This window comes from Pempheris klunzingeri, chromosome 8, assembly GCF_042242105.1.
Source record: "Pempheris klunzingeri isolate RE-2024b chromosome 8, fPemKlu1.hap1, whole genome shotgun sequence".
Lineage (NCBI taxonomy): Eukaryota > Metazoa > Chordata > Actinopteri > Acropomatiformes > Pempheridae > Pempheris > Pempheris klunzingeri.
Genome location: NC_092019.1, coordinates 23642785 through 23665879, shown reverse-complemented (window position 1 = coordinate 23665879; position 23095 = coordinate 23642785). Strand labels below are relative to the sequence as shown.

The following is a 23095-nucleotide window of genomic DNA, read 5'->3' as shown; positions in this document are numbered from 1 at the left end:
TTGCTCATTCCACCTAAACGCAGAGCCACTGTTGACACAGACTACTAACCTCAGGGTGCAGAGGTGGTGTGGGATTTGAAGTGCTGCATCATGGGAAGATGATTTTGGGTTGGCAGGCAAGTAGGAAAGGCTAATGTGATCCCAGAACCCTGACAGCGAATAAAAAGTGTATTGTGCCAAAAGGAGACATACGAGTTGAAGGATTTTTTGTGGCTCCTTCATGTTTGTTCACACAGAGTTAAAGGCGATCGTTCCCTCGGTAATATATACGGTATGTGCTTTAATAATGCTTATAGGAACTCACGCAACCCAGAGTGCAACACCTCTGTAATATTTTTTCATCATGTTAAAACCTGGAAGATGAACCTAAGACCACAGGAAGGAATAAAAAAGCTTTTTAAATTGCGTTACAGATAGAAAACACATATTTGAAAAACTCAGGAGAAGGATCATGGCGCATTTCTAAATGAAAAAAATAGACGGAGCAAATTCATTTTAGGAAATTGCGTGCCTAAGGAGTGTTTGACTCTTATGTGGAGGTGAGAGTTCGGCAATGAGACAAAGAGGTGAGCATTTGGATAGAAATTGCCCTATAAAAGATGAAAAGTACCCGTGTGGTCCAAACTTATCCTTTAGTTAATTTCTGTGCAGAGCCTCCACTCAGCAGCCATCTATTCACTCACTCTTAATCCCTCGACACTCAACCTCACTGTAACTTAATCATCGGCACTAAATATTAATCTCGTCCCTCCGCAAACACAGAATACTTCAGGTCAAAGTTTGCGCACTAAGAAATGTGACTTACTGGTGTCTCTGTGTCCCGACGTCCTCAGGCAACATGCTGCCTGTGTTCTGTGTGGTCGAGCACTACGAGAATCCCATGGATTTCGACAGCAAGGAGGAGCACGCCGAGTTCGTCCTGGTGCGTAAGGACATGCTCTTCAACCAGCTCATCGAGATGGCCCTGCTGTCACTGGGCTACTCCCACAGCTCAGCCGCCCAGGCCAAAGGTAACCGCCGCTGTCGCTCACCGACTCTCAGCCACGTCTCCTTTCTCCTGTCTGCTCCGCCACTTCATGTGATATTGCACTCTTTGCTTTATCTCTCTAATGCTCATTAACGTCTTCTCAACGGAATTTTCTGACGTGCTGTTACTGCTGCACACACTCGGAGATACACTCTTTATGCCGCACGCACGCACACACACACACACACACACACACACACACAAGCTACTCTGTGACCATAATAGCCTACCGCCAGCAGATCTGAAGCCACAGTAACACATCCTGACACTGATCCCAGACAGGAGATGCTCAACACACTCTCACACACAAACACACTCATACACACACTGACACATTCCCACACAAATGTATGCTCGTTCACGCAAAGTCTAAAAAGTCTAAATTCGCAGGCTTGCACTGTACTAAAATGTTTACATGCACATTCACATACTGCGCACATAAGCAAATAACACACACACACACACACACACACACACACACACACATTCAGACTGATATTGTATATATTTATATGCACATACACTGCGAGGCTCAGCGGGTGGGAGGGGCAGGTGGAGGAAAGGGTCTGCTAATTGCACTTGAGCACACGCAGGCCTAGGGTGGCTGTTTCAAGGTGCCTCTTAGCATGCTCTTTTATTATAGCCTGTCCATCACACTTATACGTGCACACACGCACACACATCCAAGTCCACCTCGCCCATAAGCTCACTTCCTGCTGCGTGGGCTGCCACTTTTTTTTAAGGCGGCCTCGGGAGAAATTCTTACATGGTTGTTGTGATATTTCAGTAATACACAAAGTATTTGAAGAGTGTTTATGCCACTAAAATGCCTCTGGGATGGCTGCACATCGCTTTATCCACAGTGGGCATGTCTTACTGCTTTGCGACGGCGAGCTAAGATGCCAAAACGAACTTTGTATGTCATGACTCCCACGCGTGTCAGCGTTTACCCATGTGTTTGTGTGTGTGTGCATACGTTTCATGATACAGGTATGATTCAGGTTGGGAAGTGGAACCCCGTCCCCCTGTCATATGTGACAGACGCACCGGACGCTACAGTGGCTGACATGCTGCAGGACGTCTACCACGTGGTCACGCTTAAGATCCAGCTGCACAGGTAAGCAACACACACACACACACACACACACACAGGCATGTCGTGTTTTTACGAGAACGTAACACACCAGAATGTGTGTATGTGTGCCAATCGAAAATGTGAATGCGTAGACGTTCATGCAGTTTTACTCTACCTGCCATCCAGCAGTGTCACACACACACCAGGAGTGAACTATTGCTTTATAGAGCCAACGCTCACACACATAGCGAGTGTTATATGCCCGGAGGCAGGTGCCAATCTGCCGATACCCTCTGCCTGTTTGATACTGAAAATAGGATTATCACTCACTCTTGCACGCACACACACAACAGCCTGACCTCTCTCAGGAAATGGGGAAAAACCCATTTGAATACCAAAAACTTCCTCGCCCGATGGTGCTAAAGAAACAAAAAGATCGGTATATTTGTCAGCTTGACTGTTGTGTGATAAGAACACAGATTCCAAAATCATCTTTGAGTACATGCTAACAATTATACCATGACGAGTGATCAAGTACATTAATCTCTTGTAGCTGCTTTACATTTAACTGATAAGTGATGTTAACTAACGTGCAGATAACACTGGCATTTTTGCATTGGAGATTGGTAAAATGATATATGATACAGTTTTTTGAACGAAGCACTGCTTTAGCTCTTTGCATAAAAAAAATGACTGTGGTGGGCAACTGGAGACTGCTCTCGGCTAAAAATGACTCTGCGGCAGATGAATACAAGGTTGTTCACCTGAAATAGTTCCATAAATAAGCCTGGCTGCTCTGGCTATTTTAAGTGAAATATGTTTCTTCTGAATCTACATTGCATCTAATGAAGAAGACTAACAAGCTAAAACCTCCTTACACTCAGTACCACTGGCTGTCTTGTGCCGTCACTCACCATATTGTATGCTAAATGCTACTCTGTAGGTGTGAGGCTTCCTTGTATTTATACACACAGCAAGAGCATACGAGCATTTATAGACATGGACGCGAACAGGCTCATATGTGCTCACACACACACACACACACACACACACACAGCCGAGTGGCGCTGGTGTGGAGGCTTGTGCCAGCTGCTGTTCCTGCTCTCGCTCTGCCTCTTCCTCTCTCTTCCCTCTCTCTCCTTCTGTGCCCCCCCCACCGCCGCCACCACCCACCTTCACCAATGAAGCACTCACACTCTCACACACACACGCACACACACACACACACGCGCACTGACTGATGTGAACACATCCACCAGCCAGAATACAGAAGGTTGGGTTTATTTCCGGCATGCTAGCCCTGAACGCATGGATAGCTGTCTTTCTCCACTACCCCTCTCCGTCTCTCCCTCCTTCCCTTCCCTTGTTCACTTCCCTCTCCCCAGAGGCTTTCTAGCTGCTGGAGCAGTTTAAGGTGTTCTGGAAAATCCATTGTTTGTGTGTGTGTGTGTGTGAGGCTGTGCGTATTCTTGCAAGCAGATGTTAGCCTCGACCGCTGCACGCATCCTTTTCCATTCCGCTCTCTTGTTATCTCTTTGCAACGTTTCCAACACACCGCCTGACAGATTTATGGACACGCACACATACAACGTCTCATGCACTTGTGCACTCATCACCCCGCGCTCAATCTCACATCTCTCTCACTTGTCAAGTGTCAAGGCAGGTTTACCTGGAAGTAATTCAGCGATATGTGAAACACATGGAACATATCGTCCAGCCTTGCACACGTGAAGTGTTCATTGGCGCTCTCACTGGTGCTCCGTTCAGTTGCTCCACTCTCCCACCCACCATGTAACTATATTTCTCATTTCAAAAACCCAGAAACCGGAGTGTTCCTCAGGTAGAGCTGAATCCCTGCGACACACGACTCTAGCACCAGCTTGCGTCAAAGCCAATCTATTTGATATATAAATCTATTTTGATTGTGCTGCATATTGTTGTCAGTATTGTTATTGTTTTGTATTTGTTTTTCCCCTTTTCTCTCCTCGCCCCACCATACCCTCGCCCCACCTCACCTCCCCACCAACCCCCGCCCCCACCCCCCACCCCCCGCCCCGACTGCTGCAGAAATCTAGCCAGTAACACCTTAAATTGTTTCGCCGAGCACAACGAGCCAGGAAGGTAGAAGTAACATGAAATAATAGTCGCCACATGCAGCTGATGTATAATTCATGCATCAATCCAGCAGATGTGTTGTATAAAGTAATTAACTAATCAGAACAATCAGGAGAGAGAGACAGAGAGAGAGGGAGAATATGAAAGAGGGAGAGAGAGCGAGGCAGGCAGAGAGAGGGAGAGGGAGAGAGAGACAGAGCAATCTCCAGATGCATCTGCTTGATGCGCCAAATGAAATCTGTCTGTCTTGGAGGGGCGCTTGCAGCAGGGAAAAAAAGAGCGGGAGCGCGTGTGTGTTCAGCTCTCTTTCTCTCTGGTTTCCTCGCTCTGTCTCTACCTCTCTGTCTATCTGATTGTTCCAGTGATTCGGCCAATTCATCAATATACTGTATATTTTAAACAGGCCTGGGCTAATACTGAAGCCCTCTTTCAGACTCTCTGTTTTGGGCGAAACGGTCTTTTCCGAATTCTCGCCAGAAGACTCGAGTAGTGCTGAAACAATTATTGATCGATTAGTCCGCTGAGATTTTTTAGGATCTATTAATGGTTGGAAGTTATTTATCAAGTGGAAATGCACAACATTCACTAGTTTCAGCTTCTCCTATGTGAGGACGTTTTTTTCTCTCAATGATTTCTATCATTGTACATTGAGTATCTTTCAATCAATCAATCAATCTTTATTTATACAGCGCCAATTCATAACAGCGTTATCTCAAGACGCTTTCCATAAAGTGCAGGTCAAGACCAAACTCTTTAATTACGAGAGAGACCCAATGATTCAGGAATTCAAAATTAAGGACCTCGAATTAAGGACCTTGAACAGAACCAGGCTCGGTGGGGGGGGGCTTTCTGTCGGGGTCTGTGTTGGGGGGAGGTTGGACAGAGAGTGTGAGAGAGAGAGAGAGAGAGAGACAAAACAAATGGCAACCAAAATACTAACAGCAACTGTAGTACTGACAATAGGAATATGACTAATAGTTAGTAATATGGTAACATTGAAAAACCAATGTTAACTATCGTCATAGTTAATATATGAAGAACAATCGCTCGATCTTTGGGGTTTTGACTGTTGCTTGCCCCATCAAACATGTTAATTTGGACTCTGGTAACTTGTGATGATCTTTTTGCACTGTTTTCTGACTAAATGATCAATCGACCTGATAGAAAAAATAAGAGAGATGTATATAATAAGAGATTGAGCGCTAATGATAAGGAGACATTTTTACATATTTTTTTTAATCGTCTAATATGTTTCCCATTTACCATTTTCAGTCAGTGTTAGGTTCAGGCTGTTACGCCGGACCAAGTCAAAGCCTTCTTTGAAATGAATGATTTTGCCTCCTCAGTAGTTGTTTGGGTCAAATTTATTTCCAGATTTAACGATTGGTGTTATTACCCTTTTGCTCCATATATCAGAGAACTGTCCAACCCTTCCAATCAGATGAAACTATTTTAATATTGTCTTGCTGAATTTGTGGGTTGTGTATTTTATCATTTCATTCAAGATGCCATCAGGGCGGCTGGCTGTCCTTTCTATCTTCTGTCTTTTCTCCATCTGAATTGTTTCTCATGCTCTCCCCTCACCCCTCTCTCTCTCCCCTCCTCTCCCTCTACATCACTATCTCTCCCTTCCACCCCCCTCCTCCCTCTCCCCCCTCCCTATCTCCCATATCTCCCATATCCCTCGCCCCCGCGCCCCCCTATGTCTCCTCTCTCTTTCCACAGTTGTCCTAAGCTGGAGGACCTGCCGCCCGAGCAATGGAGCCACTCTACAGTAAGAAACGCCCTCAAGGAGTTACTCAAAGACATGAATCAGAGCTCTCTGGCTAAAGAATGTCCCTTATCACAGGTGCTGAAGCCCAGTCTGCTTGTTTAAAAAAAAAAAAAAAAAAAAAAAAAAGATTAACGCCCAACCCCACCCCCCTGCTACCATACTGCACAACAAAACAAACACCCCTATCTCCATCACCTCTGTCTTCTATCCTTTTGCTTATCAAATGCCCTGAGTTTGATCAAGTGGGAAAGAGAATCGGCATAGAAAATCCAAATCAATGGCTATTGTCATTTCTTGGCCGCATGATTTTTTTGTTTCCTTTACCCAACACACACACACACACACACACACTCATATCCACACACACACACTTGTATGCAACCGCAGCCAAAAAGCAGAGGTGTTGTTGCTGAACGTATGGTTATTGTTAGATAAACATTGGCCCAAACCCAGAACGATCTGAGCTGTTTTAGTTAATTCTCACCATTTCACAGCATCGGACTGGAAGTATGTATGCTCACAAGTTAGGTGTTATATTCTGTGTGTTTTTTTTTATTTTTTTTATTGTGGGCTGAGAGGCTGGATAGAAAGCGCTGGTGCAGATATTGTATTAACAGGCGGTGTAGTCAGTATATCATGGAGGCAGCTCTGGAGTGAATGGAATGAAACGGCAGTATATCTCTCACAGGGGCCAATAATGTGTGTGTGTGTCTGAGTGTATGTGTCGCAGTGCGAGGAGGCATGTGCACGTCTGTGTATTCGCTCAAGTATGTTTGTGAAATGTATATCAACCTACAGGACGTGCATGTGAAAGTGTTATTTATGTTTTGCGTGTGTGTGTGTGTGTGTGTGTGTGTGTGTGTGTGTGTGTGTGTGTGTATTTAGATCCAAGCATGTGCGTAGGTGCCTTCAGTTTGAAGCCAGCTCTCCTCCTAGGCCACCGTATGGTCACCTGGAGACCCTTGTTTGCGCCGCGTGTGTGTGTATATATGTGTGTGTGAGCGAGCAAGCGGCTGCTCTCAGTGTGTGTTTGTGTGTGTGTGTGTGTGTGTGAGCGGCTGCTCTCAGTGTGTGTTTGTGTGTTTAGCCGGGCATGAGCAGTGCGCTGATGATGTAAAGAGTCCCTGGGTGGCGTTCAGGCGGAGCCCAGCCCGGTCTGGTAATCACCCTGTTTACGGTCCATATGTGAAGACGGCTCAGAAGAGAGCACACACAAACTCAGGGAATCTAACACACCGACGCACACACTCTCCTCTGCAGACGCACATTTTTTCACGCACACACTAGTCTCAAATTCGACTAAAGATTGTTTCAGCTCTCCAGTAAGGGTGAAAGGTCATGAAAATATCTTGAATTCAGTCGTTTCTTTTTTTTTTATGTCTTGTTTGCATTTTAACAGCCAATTTTGTCCTAAATTCAGATCTAAATGGCTTTAAATGGTCTTACATTTACTATCATGCAGGAAATCTTGCCAAGCCATTATGGATTCCTGGTAGTTTCAATCATTGCAATCGCATTATTTTTCTCTTCCTTTGCAGAGTGGTGTAGTTTTATCCCTCCTCGGTTGACATTGTTGAGACAGTAAAAGTAGAATCAAAAGAATACTTAACTGTACAAGTGAAACCAGTTTTTAGTAGGGACAGATTTTTCATGGTATAGTGGAAACACTCAGTCCTCACGGCAGTGCGCAGATATCACATATAAACCATGTGTTATTACTGACTTTGAACCAAATCTAAGCCTCGAACTTCTTTTGTATTGGTCAGATTTTGCCAGGGTACTAATCTAACTGGATACTAATCCAGTTCTAAGTTGTTTTTTATTTTTAAATGTAATTTAAAGTAAAACTGGCAGCTCTGTAAGCCATGTACTTACTTCATACCCTGATGGTCTACATGTAACCATATCTGCCTTGGTGAAACATAGCTGCCATGATGGTGTTTGACATCTGTTACTCTGTGGGGTTTTCATGTGGCCTGCTACACCCAGAGAGCTGTGGCTTGTTCCTCCTAAATCTAATTGGCTGAGCAGACTGTTCGTCATGTTTCGAGGGATATCCCCACGTTGCCTCGACACATGGACCCCCTGCCCTGTGACTAGTGATGTCACCGCCTGCATGTAGCCTGATGAGAAGGTGACAAGCGAGGGGGCATTTGGCCCACCCTCTGAGGTTTCTGAGTTGACCGAAAAAGTGAACTGAGTGGGAGGGGAAGGGGGCGTTGCAGCAGGGAGCAGATGATTGGCACCTTTTAAGGATTAGTGTTTTCTTGATATTCTGCTGCGTAATCCCAGACCAAAACGAGAGGTTAACAGATGAGAGAATCGCAGCAAGTGAGTGAAAGAGAATTAGCCCACCTCTGAACAGATTTCTGAAGAGAGAGGGGGAGGAGGGATCGTAGAGTTGGGGTGGGAGGGCGGTGGGGGCTATTTTGTGAAATGCTGCTTTTGTCCGGGGTCTTGTCAAACATTTAGTTTCATTCTTTTGTAGCGGGGAGTCGTGCTTTGTGTGTTTGGCCCACTCTGAGGAAACTCAGAGAGAGAAAATGTATTCACTCACGCCCATTGTCATTCCACTGGAGGAACGGAGTCTGACCTGCACACATATGAAGCAAGCTTACAAATTCTCAGCTGATGGCTTGGAGAAGCATCGCCAAAATAAAATTCTGCCTCAATCAGCCAGTCAGGCAAAGGGGTTGCTAAGCTTGGTAGCAACCTCAGAAAAATATCAAGCCTATGTTCGCAGAAACTATGGCAACAAACGAGATCCCCCCCTCACCCTACTCATTCCCATTGCCACCACCTCTTCTTGCCTACCCCCTGCTCACGCTCACTGGGCGGCCCCTGATGCACCAGCTGCTGCGTTGCGTAGCAGCAGACAGTCATCAAAATGCCATCTTTGCAGGCCTTCACCACCTCGGCTGCCATAGGCACAAGCTGGTTGCCAGTGTGTGCGTGTGCACGTGTTTGTGTATATTTGTGTGTGTTTTGTAGATCGAAGGAAAGGGGGCAGGGGGGGGGGTCACCCCAGTTGAGGTGGGTTTGCCATAATTGAGCTGTGTTAGATGTTGGCGAGAGACAAGGCACAGTGTTGTAAATGGGATGCGCCTTTTCCCCAGCCGATGCAAGACATCAGGCTGAGGTGGAATGTGTGAGTGTGTGTGTGTGCGCGCGCGTGTGTGTGTGTGTTAATCTGCATGTGTGCGTTTGTATAACCTCACCATGTGTGTTTGTCTGCAGGGGTTGTACTTTGTGTGTGTTTGCATTTGCCAGTGTGTGCACCACACTCTAACGCTGGCAGCTGGGTGCCTACAGTACCTGCCCGCTGCACCGCTGTTCTCTCAAACACACACACACACACACACACACACACTCCCTCCCTCCTTCTCTCTCTCTCTCTCTTCCTGTCTCCCATGATGGGGAGTGGAGTAGATGTTGGGGACCGATAGTAGCCCAGTGCCACTTCCTGGTCTTGCTGATAAGCTCTCTGTGCTGCAGATGGTTATCACTTAAAGGGTCCACACACATGCTCATGTACACACACGCACACACACTGTCTCTGATACACGCTGGCAAACACACACACACAACCATGCTACCTGTTGACAAGCCCTAGCACAGCCCTCCTGCTGGCACCACAGTGGCAGCAGAGGCTCTGGTTATCTGCTTGATTTCACTTAGTGCGTATGCATGTGTGTGTGGCAGAGCAGTGGGGAGAGCGAGAGAGAGAATAGGTGTGTGTGTGTGTGTGTGTGTGTGTGTGTGTGTGTGTATTGTTTCTTTCACACATACACGCAGGGCCCCCTGTGAGAGGTAGAGTGATGTATTGAGGGAGAGGGCTGATTAATGAGGAGCGTTTATTAGAACATCTGTGTCAAAGATGGCGGAGAAAAGGGGAGCGAGAGATAGAGAGAACGACGAGAAGAGAGAGAGAGAGAAAGGCGCACTGTCTTCTGCAGGCCTCTTGTTTGTTGCCTGGAGCCGCCTTAGCCCAGATATACTGTAAATAAAACATGGCAGGCTGGAGGAGAGGAGTTCATTATCTCGCCGACTTATAGCAGACTTCTTCTCACTTTAAATATATGATTTGCAGATGGATCTTTGGCTTGGGAGTTGGCTACCAGAAGTAGGTTAAACTGGAATGTGTGGTTTGCTGCTCCACCAATCTTCATCCCAAATATTCGCTTTCTTAAAAAACAACACCATTCATTCTGAATCACACTGGCTTTTGGACCTCACGAGAAGTAAACAGGAATACCATATAAGGTTGAACTTGCAGCCATACCAATATTACATAAATCCAAAAGAAGGAGCCGCTTCATGAATACATTTATGACCCATTAAGAGAGCAGTTCTGACTTCCTAACCCTAACCTGAACTCTATCAGAGTTTTCATTGAATGATGGCTTTTCAGTATATCTATAAAAGACTGCTTTGTTATACTGTGCTAGTCCAAATGCAGACCTCTTTACCCTCCTTTTTTCCCATCATGATGGATGCATGGTTGGCACAAATTCACACCCATCTGCAGCCTCCAACGTGACTCTTTGCCTCACTCGCTCATATTGTAAAAATAATCAGCTAAATGGGTGCAACAAAGTGCAACCACATTTGACTCTACGTAGACACGCAGGTATGGTGAGAGTCCGGAATGATTACTGGTTAATGTTGGTGTCTTTTGTGACTTCTGTGAAATGAAAACAACAGAAGCACACATTAGTAGACTCTTCTTCAGCATTTAATAGCTTTTGGTTGCTTGTAGTTGCATTTGAATATTGTTGCACAAAGACTTGGCATCTGCTGCAGCTCGGTCAATGTCTTTGAGAACTCTAGCTCATGTAAACTCTGCTTTAATAAGCGTTTGCGTCAGTTCAATCCAAGCAGACCCCCCTCTCCGCTACTGTTTGCAGAGTGGTGTTATCGCATAATGTGCATACAGTTTTAATAGAGAGGTCAGGAGTTCAGCGTTAGACAGACCTTTCATGGTTGCCATCCTTTACCCTCCTTTTGTGCTGAAAAGCTGGAGCCGGAGAACCAGAAGAATGCTGCCCCATTGTGCTCGCACCGCCATGCTGCTCCGCCAGAAGGTTCCCCCGCCATCCTTCAAGCGCATATATTATAAAAAATGATAAAGATGGCATACCTGTAATTTGAAAACAGATGGTTTGGTTCTTTTGAATATTTATAACAATCAAAAACAATTTTTCCTGCACCAACCTCGCTATTCGCCCGGAGGCCAGCAAGGTGTTAAAACATTCATTTTAATGAAACCAGAAGGAAAAAAAAAAAAATATCGCCTCTTTGTTTTTCTGAGGCGAAGGAGGGACGGTTGAAGTAAATGCAGAGAGGGCAAAGAGTTGAATGTAAAGGGGGAGATGGGAGCACACGTGCGTCGGAGAACGACATGCTCAGTGCGGCCCTCGATCCGCTTGAAGTTGTAGACTTTAACAGATTGTATAAATAAAGAGCTGGAAAATAAAAGAGGTTTATCTGTTTACATCACCCAACTCCACAGATGCTGATATTCAATAAGCCACTATCTTCTTTCTTTTTGTAGGTTAATATGCTCTTGATGTCAACAGAACTCAGTTGACCTGATAATTTACCCACCCTGAAATAAAAAAAAAAAAAAAAAAAAAACATTCAGACAAACTCAACGGCATTTGATAAAAAAGAACAGATTAAGCCTTTTTTGATTTAATTTGTTTTACTTTTAGAGGAGGAGATCCAAAATTTCTGCATGTCTGATACTTTTCATTTGGCTTTTTTTGGTGCTGGGTTTTACTGTGTCCCTATCTTTTATTTGTTTTGACAAGCTACAGTGTTACTGCATGTTTCACAAGCTTTAATATTATGTCTGTATTTTCCACAATGAGAATCTAAAGTCTCTCTCTCGTCCTCTCTCCCTCTCAATCAATCTCTCTCTTTCAGAGTATGATTTCCTCCATTGTGAACAGCACTTACTATGCAAATGTGTCGGCGGCGAAGTGTCAGGAATTTGGGCGCTGGTATAAACATTTCAAGAAGACAAAAGATATGATGGGTAAGCAAAACGGAGGGGCGCAAAGTATGGCGCTCACACTTTTGTCTCTTTGCGCACACACACTCACACATACACACTCACACACACACACACACCAGTCGCCATTACAATATGTTCTCTAACCAACCATCTCTTTGTCTTCCTGCCGTTGCATGAAGCAGAAATACATTTTTATCTTGTTATCTAATAACTCAAGATTGCACCACACTGTTCTGCAGTTGAGCACAGTGTTATCTTTGATTTATCCATTATTGCTTTAACTAACACTAATGCAAGAGCCAAATTGAGGCCTCTGACTGTTTTATTTGTTATTTGTGAGCGAGTATAACACTTTAGTTTTCCATGAACAAAAGGCAGTGATGACTAGGCCACTGCCTAGTCTGAAATTCAATTACATTTTCTTATCAACCCTCTAACAACGCATGCTTTATATTATCTCAAAAAATCCCCTTTGACCCATCAGGAAATGAGGTTATATATGATACTAGTAGCACCATAGCTGGAGATAGAATTCTAGTATATTTTTATGTCTTTTGATTAAGCACTCTGTTGCGAGGCTCATAAGGCAGTGTAATGTTGAGATATTAGCTTTAACAATCTGGTGAACAATCTTTTTCTTTGCCAGTGTGCTACTGCTCACAGTGATGACAGATGAGATTTTATATCAAAATGTTTTCACAGCCTCCATGCAAATAGCGTGTTGTGATCACGTCTTATCTGATGGTTTTTTTTTCCTCCTGTTAAAGTGACAACATACGCTGGGAACATTATTTACTTCAGACCTGCTCTACTTGTGTGTTCTCTTGCATACTCCTACACGGTTTCTGTCATAATTGTTTTCTATCTGGTTTTATTTTCCTCAAAAATGGGGCTGCCGCAGCTGCCAGTGTGGCCTTAGTGTTGCTGGTGTTTTAAATGTCATATTTCTGCTTAGCTGGAGTGGGAGAGAAGTACTGTAGAAAGCCTTAACCCTGTGTTTCTTTCCTCACAACTCTGCACTGTATGCTGTGTGTGTGTGTGCGACTGTGTTTGTGTGTGTGTGTGTGTGCATGTGCGTGCCCTGCCATCCGACTGTGCAGGCATGCGCCAACCCTCCCAGCTGGAGGGCTACCTGGGGACATGTGTCCTCCGTGAGAGCCCGCGTGCCAATGCACTAGGTATGTCGCAACATGGGCACACACACAAACACACACGCACACAAACACACCCTGTTTCACTTTGGAGGACATCACATTCACATAAATGAATTCCTTTTAAGATTGACCTTAACCTTAACCACGACCACAAACCCAGTGGTTACTGTAACTTTAACCCAATCGTGGCACCGAACCTTAATGAAAAAACAAGCTTTAACCCTAAACTTGATATAGACTTGGTAGTTTGGGGACAAAAGTACATACACACTCATTTGTCTACCTTGTGCGGAGCTACATTCCTTCCTTAATACCCAAACATACTCTTTACTGCTAAATGCCAGTCTTGCTTAAACCGAATCTCAATTAAAATCTTAATCCGAAAACCAAATAAAGTCCCATTAAAATGAAAAACGACTTATTGTCTTTGTCATCTTATGGTTACACCCTTAACATCGCATCTCTTTTCAACTCGGATACATTCAAATATTGTTTCTTTTTGTTGTCAAAGAATCATAAACTGGCAAACTGGCATCTAAACTTCATTTTAAGGTGTTTCTTTTTTTTTGTATTAGTTGCTCTCAGGACATCAAGTCCTGATAAGAACAAAACCACCAAAGTAGATGCACAGCAGCAGCGGCGACAACATCTCAAGATGTGCTTACACACTTTCATACAAACTCGAGCACCCGCGTGTCCTGTCAGCCAAACCTCAGACACAAAACCTTGGCACGCTAGCTTCAGGTGCCCAACGCTCGCCCGCGGCAACTCCCCCAACCTCAATATTCATGACGGGCTGCTGTCTGCTGTAAGTGGCCACAAATGGTGAAATGCCAAGTTTGAAGGCTGGAAGCGAGAGCAGCACGGTCATCCCTCTGCGCTTTGGCAGTGGCGTCAAATGTGACTCTGCATTTACTTCACCACACTGCATTTACCAGGCAGTTTGAGCCTGAAGTCAAGTTGAATAAGTACCTGGTCACAGGTACTGGCAAGCTACTCTGCTGCTCTGCCAGCTCAAGTGGTGTTACCGGCCGCCAGGGAATGTCGCTTCTCTTCTTTTGACGTAACAGTGCAGGGAAGCCAACACAGGAGAGAGAGTTGGGTCACTTTGTATGTCTCTCGTTCTCGTTCCCTCTCTCACTCACAGTCACACACACACATACACACTCCCTCCCTCCCTCAGCCCACATCCCATTCCCATTGTGTGTTTAATCCGGGGCTCTTTTGTGGCAGGATTCCACACGAGGACTCCCGCTTCAGTGGCAGCCTTTTTCTCCCAGGGCCTGCCATGCTCTTCTGTCACCCCTTCTCTTTTCAATTTGCATGGAAATGCCTCCGTGTGCCTGTGTGTTTGTGTGTTGTGAGCATGCCCCCCAGCAGTCTGTGCGAGTGAGCATATGCACACACACACACTCACACACACACTCACATATAAATGAATAGACACGCCATACCATCAGAGCCAGGGAATGCCAGGGATTATGGGAAGAGATGTGATTATTACCAAGATTTTTTTGTTTTGTTTTTTCCCCCCACATCATTTGTTTTCGACAAACGCTCAATAGACCCGTCTTGGCCGGGTGTTTTGTGCTTGCTGACAGTTAAGAAACAGGCAGCTCAAATACACAATTATTGTGGGTATTTTTGGAAAACATCCATGCACTTAATCTTTCATCTGCTAAAAAAATTCCGCTTGTTGAAGACCCCAGCCCCCCCACCCCCCTTCCCCATAACAGCAATTTACTCTTTTCACAATCTCATACGATGCCTTTCTGTGGGATGTGGAGGCCGCGGCACACTTCGAAGGTGTTAATGTTGCCATCCGTATGAATTCTTAAACGCTGCCCCCTCACTCACTCACTCGGCATAGTGCTTGTAAAAAGCCTCAGCATATGTGCATTCCTGAAAGAGAGGCGGAAACCTGAAAACATTCAGCTGCTCCAAATGCTCATTCACTTCGATGTGGGTAGTACTTTGAATGTTAAATCATTGTTTTCATCCTCTAAGCACATAATTTAAACCTGTCTTAAAATATTCCCCAGCAGCCATTATGGACTTAAAGATTCCCAAAGCAGGAGTTGCCGCAAAAATCTCTGCCATTAAATGACACCACATGTGTGTGTGTGTGTGTGTGTGTGTATATATATATATATATATATATATATATCTTTTGTCTTACAGACAGTTCAAGTCAAGGCTTTTTAAGTACGCTCAAACTGAGGCTGTTTCTCAGGTTACACACAGTATCCTTGGATGTGCTCCTTCTGTCTCCGTTCACTGCTCCCTACATTTATATTTAGACCATCCTCCCCTAAAAATGTCATATTGGCTAGCTTGTGTTCCTTATTTTAGAATTAAGGATGTAAAGAGAGAATCAGATTTATCAGCATTGCTTCTGCCTTTGTGGACACACACACACACACACACACACACACACACACAGTTAGTCCTGTACCTACACATACACACACGCCACTGTCTCTCCAAGATTTTTCTTCCACATGATGAGGCCACAGATGTTCTGAACTTAATTTCGAAGGCATGGGTTGTGGAAGACACAGGTCAAACACAATGAAGCTCTTTTATCTGCGTTTCCATCTTTTTCTTTTTTTAACCAGTCGTTGGCTGATCAGCTGTTTCATAGCCAGTCGGGGAGGAAGAGGCCTGTGAGGGGCTCTGGTTAGGGAAAAGACACTGAACTCCTGTATCTTTATGTCACTGGCTTGGATTCTGGGATATGAACATGTGCTTCCTGCAAAAATATCATCCCTTCCCATAGGTCACAAAATTAAACAGCAATGTTTGCTAAGATTCACTCAAGGCCAAAGTTTGATCTGATGCAGAGCAGATGTTTTCCATTTCATCTGATTTTAGAGTCTGCTTTTGGTGATATTAAACTGATATTCATACTTTTGAGATTGTGGATAAGGTTTTTTTGGATTGTCCAGCACTTGTAGTTTTGGTTTTTCCTCTTTTCTACATTTCAAAACAATTAATTGACTGATGCATGTTAGTAGAAGATATATATAATCTTTTGCAGTTAGACCCATCATAATGTTTTAAAGGGGAGTGGAGATGCATGATATGATAGGAATATCCCTCTGGAATCTGTTGGTGGTGGAGGAGGGTCGCGTCGACTTACCTTAAATGACCACTGACAGAAGCAGAGAGAGGAACAGCTTTAAAGTTTGACAGCTAGAAGATGTTTGGCCAACACGGTTCAAGGCAAAAATGTGATTGGTTTAATTGAAAGAGTGAAACCCCCCCACAGTCAGCTGATGAGTTAAAAATGGAAAGAGAGTGTGGGGGGTGGGGGGGCTATAAATGATGAGTGAGTATAGGGATGGACAGTCTACTCTGAACTTTCACTAAGCTTCGTTTTCTTCTCCTGTGATTTCTTTGTGCTGTTTTAAACCAGTGATTGAGCCTGTCTTTTCTTCTTCTGTCTCTGTTCCTCCTTCCCTCCACCCTCGCCCTCCCCTTGCTCGTACTTCTCCTCCCTCTTCCTGCAGAAATGGATGGCCTGTCCGACCTGTCTCCACCCGGCTCTAACCACAACCACAACCACAACCACAACCACCTGGGCTTCTCCCAGCAGCAGCAGCCCATCCCAGGCAGCACAGCAGAGCAGACTCCTTCCTCACCGGTACCCCCGCTGTCTCACGCTCCTCCGCCACACGGTGGTCAAGCTGGTGGCCGACAGCCCCAGCTTCCAGGTCTGCACCACCCGGGCCTCGTCTCCACGCCCATCAGCCCCCAGCTGGTCAACCAGCAGCTTGTGATGGCACAGATCCTCAACCAGCAGTATGCGGTGAACCGGCTGCTGGCGCAGCAGTCCCTGTCGCAGCAGTACCTCAACCACCCACCTGTCAGCCGCAATTCCCACACCAAGCCCCTGGAGCCACAGGTGGCATCAAACACAGAGGTGTCCGTCGAGATTTACCAGTGGGTGAGGGACGAGCTGAAGCGGGCTGGCATCTCACAGGCCGTCTTTGCCCGCGTGGCCTTCAACAGAACCCAGGTGAGACAACAAAGATCTGATTTGGCAGCAGGCCGGGAGTATTCTCAGATTTAACCAAATAAATTATTATATATGCATATAAATGCAGTGCCTTATGATATGTAGTCAGTTTTGAGAAAGGCAGGAATCATTTTACGTATATTGGTATTGGAATGATATAATCATAAAAAGCATTCAGTATTTGCTACCGCGTTGAAAGTTATTCTGCATGATTTATCTTTTGTTTCACTTTTTATTTTTAATTTTATGCCCCAGTCTGACTCAGATATTCACAAGATAGTAAATCATTTTGTGTACAAACAGTACCTTTTTTAGAAATCCCATAAAAGGCCTTTGAGTTCCTGGAAAACAGCTGCTTCCGAGAAAACAGTGCATCTTTGGTGGTGGCATCATGCCGCACCACAAAAGTTACAGAGTGCGACTAAAAAGTAAATCTTGTAAATGTCATCTAAATTTTTTCAACAATCCTGTTTTTGAAACCAAACGGCACAAAACACTTCAAGTGTATCTCTCACTGTCTAAAGTTCCACACCAACGTCCTGTTTGAAAAGGAAATGCATCACATTAAGGAAATCATAAAACAATTTCATAGTTTATATCTCATTCAGAATTCTCACTCCAGTAATCTAGCACCCTTACTGTACTTCAAGACAGCTGGTGGTCTTCCATGTCAAAGACTGGTCATGGCATGCATTCTTTTCTTGCCAAAATATGTGGTTTCACTTCATAGTCACATTCCTTACACACATTCCCCAACACGCAAACAGAAGGAAGTAATAATGTCTTAAGACCGGCTGAATTGCTTTGAAGTTGCTGTGTATGGAAAAGGGTAAAAAACAGAAACTGATTAGGATCTATTAGAATTAGAACATACAACAACCCCCCCCACCCCACCCAAGAACTCAATGTGTGTGTTGTGTGGTAGAGTCAGACAGTGGTGTTTTTGTACAGATTGGCAAGCTCCCACACAAACAGAGTCTTATCAGTGGCTGATGTGAGGAATTAGTCCAACGTGCCATTGGAGAGTTTGCCTTTGGAGGATTATTTATTAGGCGTGTGTGTTTTTTCTGTCTGTTAATAAAAGGAGAGGGATGAGGGTGGGTGTCGAGTGGTGACATGAAGGGGCTTCTGTCGATGCAGGAGGTGGATCAGAGGAGGTGGGGAGGAACTGAGGCTTTTTTTTTTTTCTCCTTTTTTTTGGAGAGGAAACTGATTGACTAAAGAGAGACAGAAATGGTCGATGGCAAAGAATGATAAGCATGCACACACTGAAGAATGTAGGCAGGCCAACACACACACACACACACACACACACACACACACACACACACACACACACTGAGTACAAACATAAATGAGATGCCACTAATCTGTCCCCTGGATCTCCTGAAATGCAGTTTCCCCACCTATAAAAATGTCACTCTGCCTCTGATATAGTTTGGGTATGTGTTCACACTTGTCTGGATACCGCAGACCCATGTCTTTAAACATGACACATACTGTTATGTGCTTGGTCGTTTGTCTGACTATTAAAATGTACACATTCGTAGCTCTACTCATTTCCCAAGAGGACTTGCATGTTCAAAAAAAAAAAAAAAGCATGAGCATGTTTTCCCCATCACCTTGTTTTATTACCAAATCACACCTATTGATGGGGAGAGAAGCGGAGCGATGGTTTGCACAGTGTGTGGCCAAGAGCTGATGAAAAGGCCCAATCACACGTCTCCGATAATGGAGTCATCGGCGGCTCATAATGATGGAATTGAGCGCTATTGAAAACTAAACAGAGTATACGCTGATTGCCGTACAAGACTTTCACATCGCAGGCGAGTAGCTGCGGCTCTTATCCAGAGCTACATACGGCATGAACATGTCCAAGGTCTGCAAAATGACATGGCCAACAGTCCTGTGGGTTCAAAGGCCACATAAACGTCTCGGATTTTGACCAGAATTCTGTGTTTGTAACTTCAAAACAAGGCGCTGTAGGGAGCTGCAGGACAAGTGTTTTGCTTTGACAGTGAGATTTCACAACAGCGATGATGATGATGATAAAGAAAGCGGAGTCTAAAAGAGGTGGAGGCACTGTCATAATAGGGGGGCTCAGAAAAGAAAAGTAGATAGACGGGAAAAGCCCCACCTGCCTCTACAGACACACTGTGTAGTAAAAACCGGTCTAAACAGAGTCTGTAAAAAGCAGAATTATCACATGTCCATTGCTGTTAGTCTCCATTTACACTCATGGCTCTACTTTACTGTTGTGCTTAAGAATCCTCTAATGCGATTATTCTCCTTCTTGTTTGCCATCCTGACCCCCCCCCCACCACCACCACCACCTCTCTGGGAGCTCTGGTCTTTCTTTTCCTCTCTTTTCCCTTCTTCTGTCGCTCTCCCTCCGCTGCCTCCTCTCCACCCTCCCTGCTCTCTTCTGTCTCTCCCTCTCTCCTCCCGCCCCGTCTTGCAGGGCTTGCTGTCTGAGATCCTGCGCAAGGAGGAAGACCCAAAAACGGCGTCCCAGTCGCTGCTGGTCAACCTGCGCGCCATGCAGAACTTCCTGCAGCTGCCGGAGGCCGAGCGCGATCGCATCTATCAGGAGGAGAGGGAGCGCAGCCTGACGGCGGCCTCCGCAATGGGCGCCCCTCCACTCATCAGCACTCCACCCAGCCGACCTGTACAGGTACCACAGATTTTATTCCTCCCTGCTCGTGCTGTGGTGTCCCCGCACTCACATTTGAGATAACTGTGGTCTTGAAAGTAACTCACGGCCTAATTAGCTGATTGAAGCTTTAGTCGTACAAGCATTTCTTTGAGTCAGAGCTGCTCTGTCGACAAATTGAAATAAACTTTTATGGGCAGAGATGTTTGTTCACAGTTGCATTAGAATTTAACGTCAAGGGGTAAAGGCAGATTTATACTTCTCCAAGGCTTTCTGGTGGTGCCGTTGTAGATGCTTACAGCACAGGATCTGATTTATGGCTTGACTGAACAATTGTTGTAGCACCTCTGCAATACAAGATGAATATGTCATGTCACGCATTGTAACGCGGTGCTGTGTATCTGTTTTGCACCTAAAGGATGCATATTGACATTTTTTACTCACTCTGTAAAAGAGAACAACAATCACGGCGGGAAGAACTGGAAATGCTTTTCTAGATTATTCAATACAAAGTTGTCGGGCATTCCTAAAAGGTAACGCTTAGCATTTGTTCTGGGTTCTGCATTATCAACAAACACTGTCAGCGGCAGAAACATTGCAAAAATACAAAGCAGCCCCAGGTGACCATTCACACCCACGTGTGTGTTATTTCTGAGGGATGCACATCAGCTGTGGTGGAAACCTCTATGTAGATACAAAGGGAAGCCAAACCCAAGTCAGGGGAACAGGAATCCAGTCAGGTTACTAGCCACACTAACCAACTAATTAATTGACTTTTGCAAAAATCTTCTAACGCACAACCTTGTTTACCCTCCTTTGAATTTGCCACCCAACTTGCGCCATGAAAAATGTCTTTGCGCTGCCCATCGAGGGGTAATGAGATCAGCTCTCTCTTCACAGCGGCCACGATTAAGGGAAATATTTGTAAAACTAAAAAGACTTTCTGCACCAAATCAGAATATGGTGCAATGAACGTTCCAGTGGCTGAAAAGAGAGCAGAATCTCTATGTTAGGGAGGGAACAAAAGTGCAGCCACAGTTCATTTCAAGATATTGTTTGTATTGTGCGAGCATGTTTAGAGACGGTCAGGGCTGACGACAGGTATGCAGGCACGAGAGCATGTAAGGAGGTTTGAGTGTTTTTAAGAAGCTGAATTAAGAGACAAAGGGATGACATTTTGTTTAACCTCTTGTCCGTCACTAGGTTTGTCCATGACAGCCAGTAAATTCCTATAGTCTATAGGAGAGTAAAAACTGTGCATCTCAACGCTTCGTGTGCTTGCACACATTTCTTCTGCATGAACAGAGACTCTCATGCTGCACTCATTAGCACAATGTTTACATGTGAGGACAGCAAATGTGCATACAAGCACCACCCTAGCACAATGTTTTGTTAAGCACCCTACATCTCCCTCCATTGTATCAGGCTTCAAACCTGTCTGGAAACATGTGGAATAAATAAAAGCCCATTCAGTCCATCACTCGAGAATATACTTTACATTCCTCCTGCATTTAAATGAGTTGTAGATCATCCCCGCCCTCCCCACACAGGTGAGAATGGTGCACAAATGATGGACAATTTTTTGTGCTAATTTTGACCTTTTACCATGCATTAGGCAGCATTAACAGCCCTCCCATTTTAAAAATAAAGCTCGCTCAGTGAAGACGAGCTCAGTGAAAGATCAAACATCGTGTAGTCAGTGCCCGTTTCAAAATCACTGCGCACCACAGCACAACTTTGTACCCTCACCGCAAATCAGTGTCCCTCATTTAAAAGGTATGTGGCAACTTTCTACCACTTAAGCCCATCTGAAGTGCGGTCAGCTGCATCTGGGAGGTGTGCGAGGCGGACAAAGGCCTCCTCTGTCCTGTCCTCCGTGAAGATTTGGCTTTTATTTACGTGAGGAGAAAAGAACGACAGAAACTCGGGCCCACCCATCTCCAAAATGGAGCCACCCCCTGAATTTACTCAGCGTGATGGCGGTTTCTGTCTTTACAAAACCAGAGAGAAAGAGACGCATTCTGAGGCAGCGGTGCCGAACTTAAGCTGGGCCACTTTGCAGTTCACGGCTCATCTTTACAATCAGGGGCTGTGTCAGCGCAGAGTGGACCTTTGCACAAGAATAAAAACATTTGCGTCCACCTTAATAATCCAATGTTCAGGTTTTGGTTAACGTTGCAGAAGAAGATGGAGATTTTCAACCGAATTTTTTAGATTTTCAATAATCACATTAGATGAATTGGAGATCCACTTGCTTACAGAAAGCACCGTGGGTCTTTTAGCATATCTGAGACCAGCTTACAGAGCTGCAGAGATGGATAACAAAATAGAAATGAAATTTGCAGCTGAACAGTAAACACACTGATTACAACGTGGCATACAATCCGTAACTATTTCGAACCTGACCCAGAATCCAAAGCCTGTAGTTAGTGGTTTTTATTTTCACATCACTCAGAATACTGTTGGCACATCAATAGAATATCTCCAGGCCTAATATACATCACCTGTATGACTTAAGCACATTGACATTTATCATGTAGACCTGCTCCTACACAGGGCGACTCTCACACGCACACCCACAAACACTCACATTCTCACACTCATGCACCTGGCCATCTGCCAGCCTCTCCTATGGAGCAATGCGGTGTGAATTCAAGCACATAAATCAGCCGGGGTGGCAATTGAGCCAGAGACAGAGGAGGGTTTTTATTGGCCTCATAAAAACAGATGCAGAGGTATGTTTCTCTCACGTGTGCTGATGGGTCGGCGCAACTCCCTTAAAGCCAGTAAGTGCACGTCCCAGCCTTAACAATTAGCTCGACATGGTAACCTACCGTTCAGACTGACGAGCCCACGTCGAGCTGTCGTAAAAAAAAAAAACAGGATGAAAGGCCACGAAACCCTCCGACATTCCAGTTTCACCACAAATTTGAGGATTCTGTGATTGTTTTTAACACATAAAGGAGCTCATATTTGGTGTCTAGACCAATACTTGAATATATATATGTTTTTTTTAGAGCGTCTTGAGTTAGTAGCTGTTGGTGTTATTATGGTTTATTTGAATGCCATGTACTCATACCCAACCCTGTCGATGTCTCCTTCAAAAGGGCTCATATGGAATGATTCATATGCTAATGGTTCTTGGGTAATGCTTTTATTAGTATACTTGTTACCTTGTCAAAGGATTTTTGTCAAGATCCAACAAGCCGTTGAATGAAGATGATTTGATTTCACTTGCCTTGCATTTATTTTTTAAT

At 44.8% G+C, this 23095-nt stretch overlaps 1 protein-coding gene across 7 annotated transcripts in view; it reads left to right on the top strand.

The window, feature by feature from the left end:
• Nucleotides 1-23095, top strand: part of satb1b (SATB homeobox 1b) — a 60330-nt gene that overhangs the window by 16395 nt on the left and 20840 nt on the right. For 2 of the 7 annotated variants that reach the window (XM_070835134.1, XM_070835135.1), the window contains exons 3-10: nucleotides 834-1010; nucleotides 2018-2144; nucleotides 4170-4223; nucleotides 5943-6066; nucleotides 11920-12031; nucleotides 13111-13188; nucleotides 16677-17185; nucleotides 19647-19859. In XM_070835134.1, the coding sequence (XP_070691235.1) occupies nucleotides 834-1010; nucleotides 2018-2144; nucleotides 4170-4223; nucleotides 5943-6066; nucleotides 11920-12031; nucleotides 13111-13188; nucleotides 16677-17185; nucleotides 19647-19859 (1394 nt within the window). The remainder of the gene's footprint in view (nucleotides 1-833; nucleotides 1011-2017; nucleotides 2145-4169; nucleotides 4224-5942; nucleotides 6067-11919; nucleotides 12032-13110; nucleotides 13189-16676; nucleotides 17186-19646; nucleotides 19860-23095) is intronic. The other 5 variants (XM_070835137.1, XM_070835140.1, XM_070835136.1 and 2 more) reach the window with 5 other exon arrangements.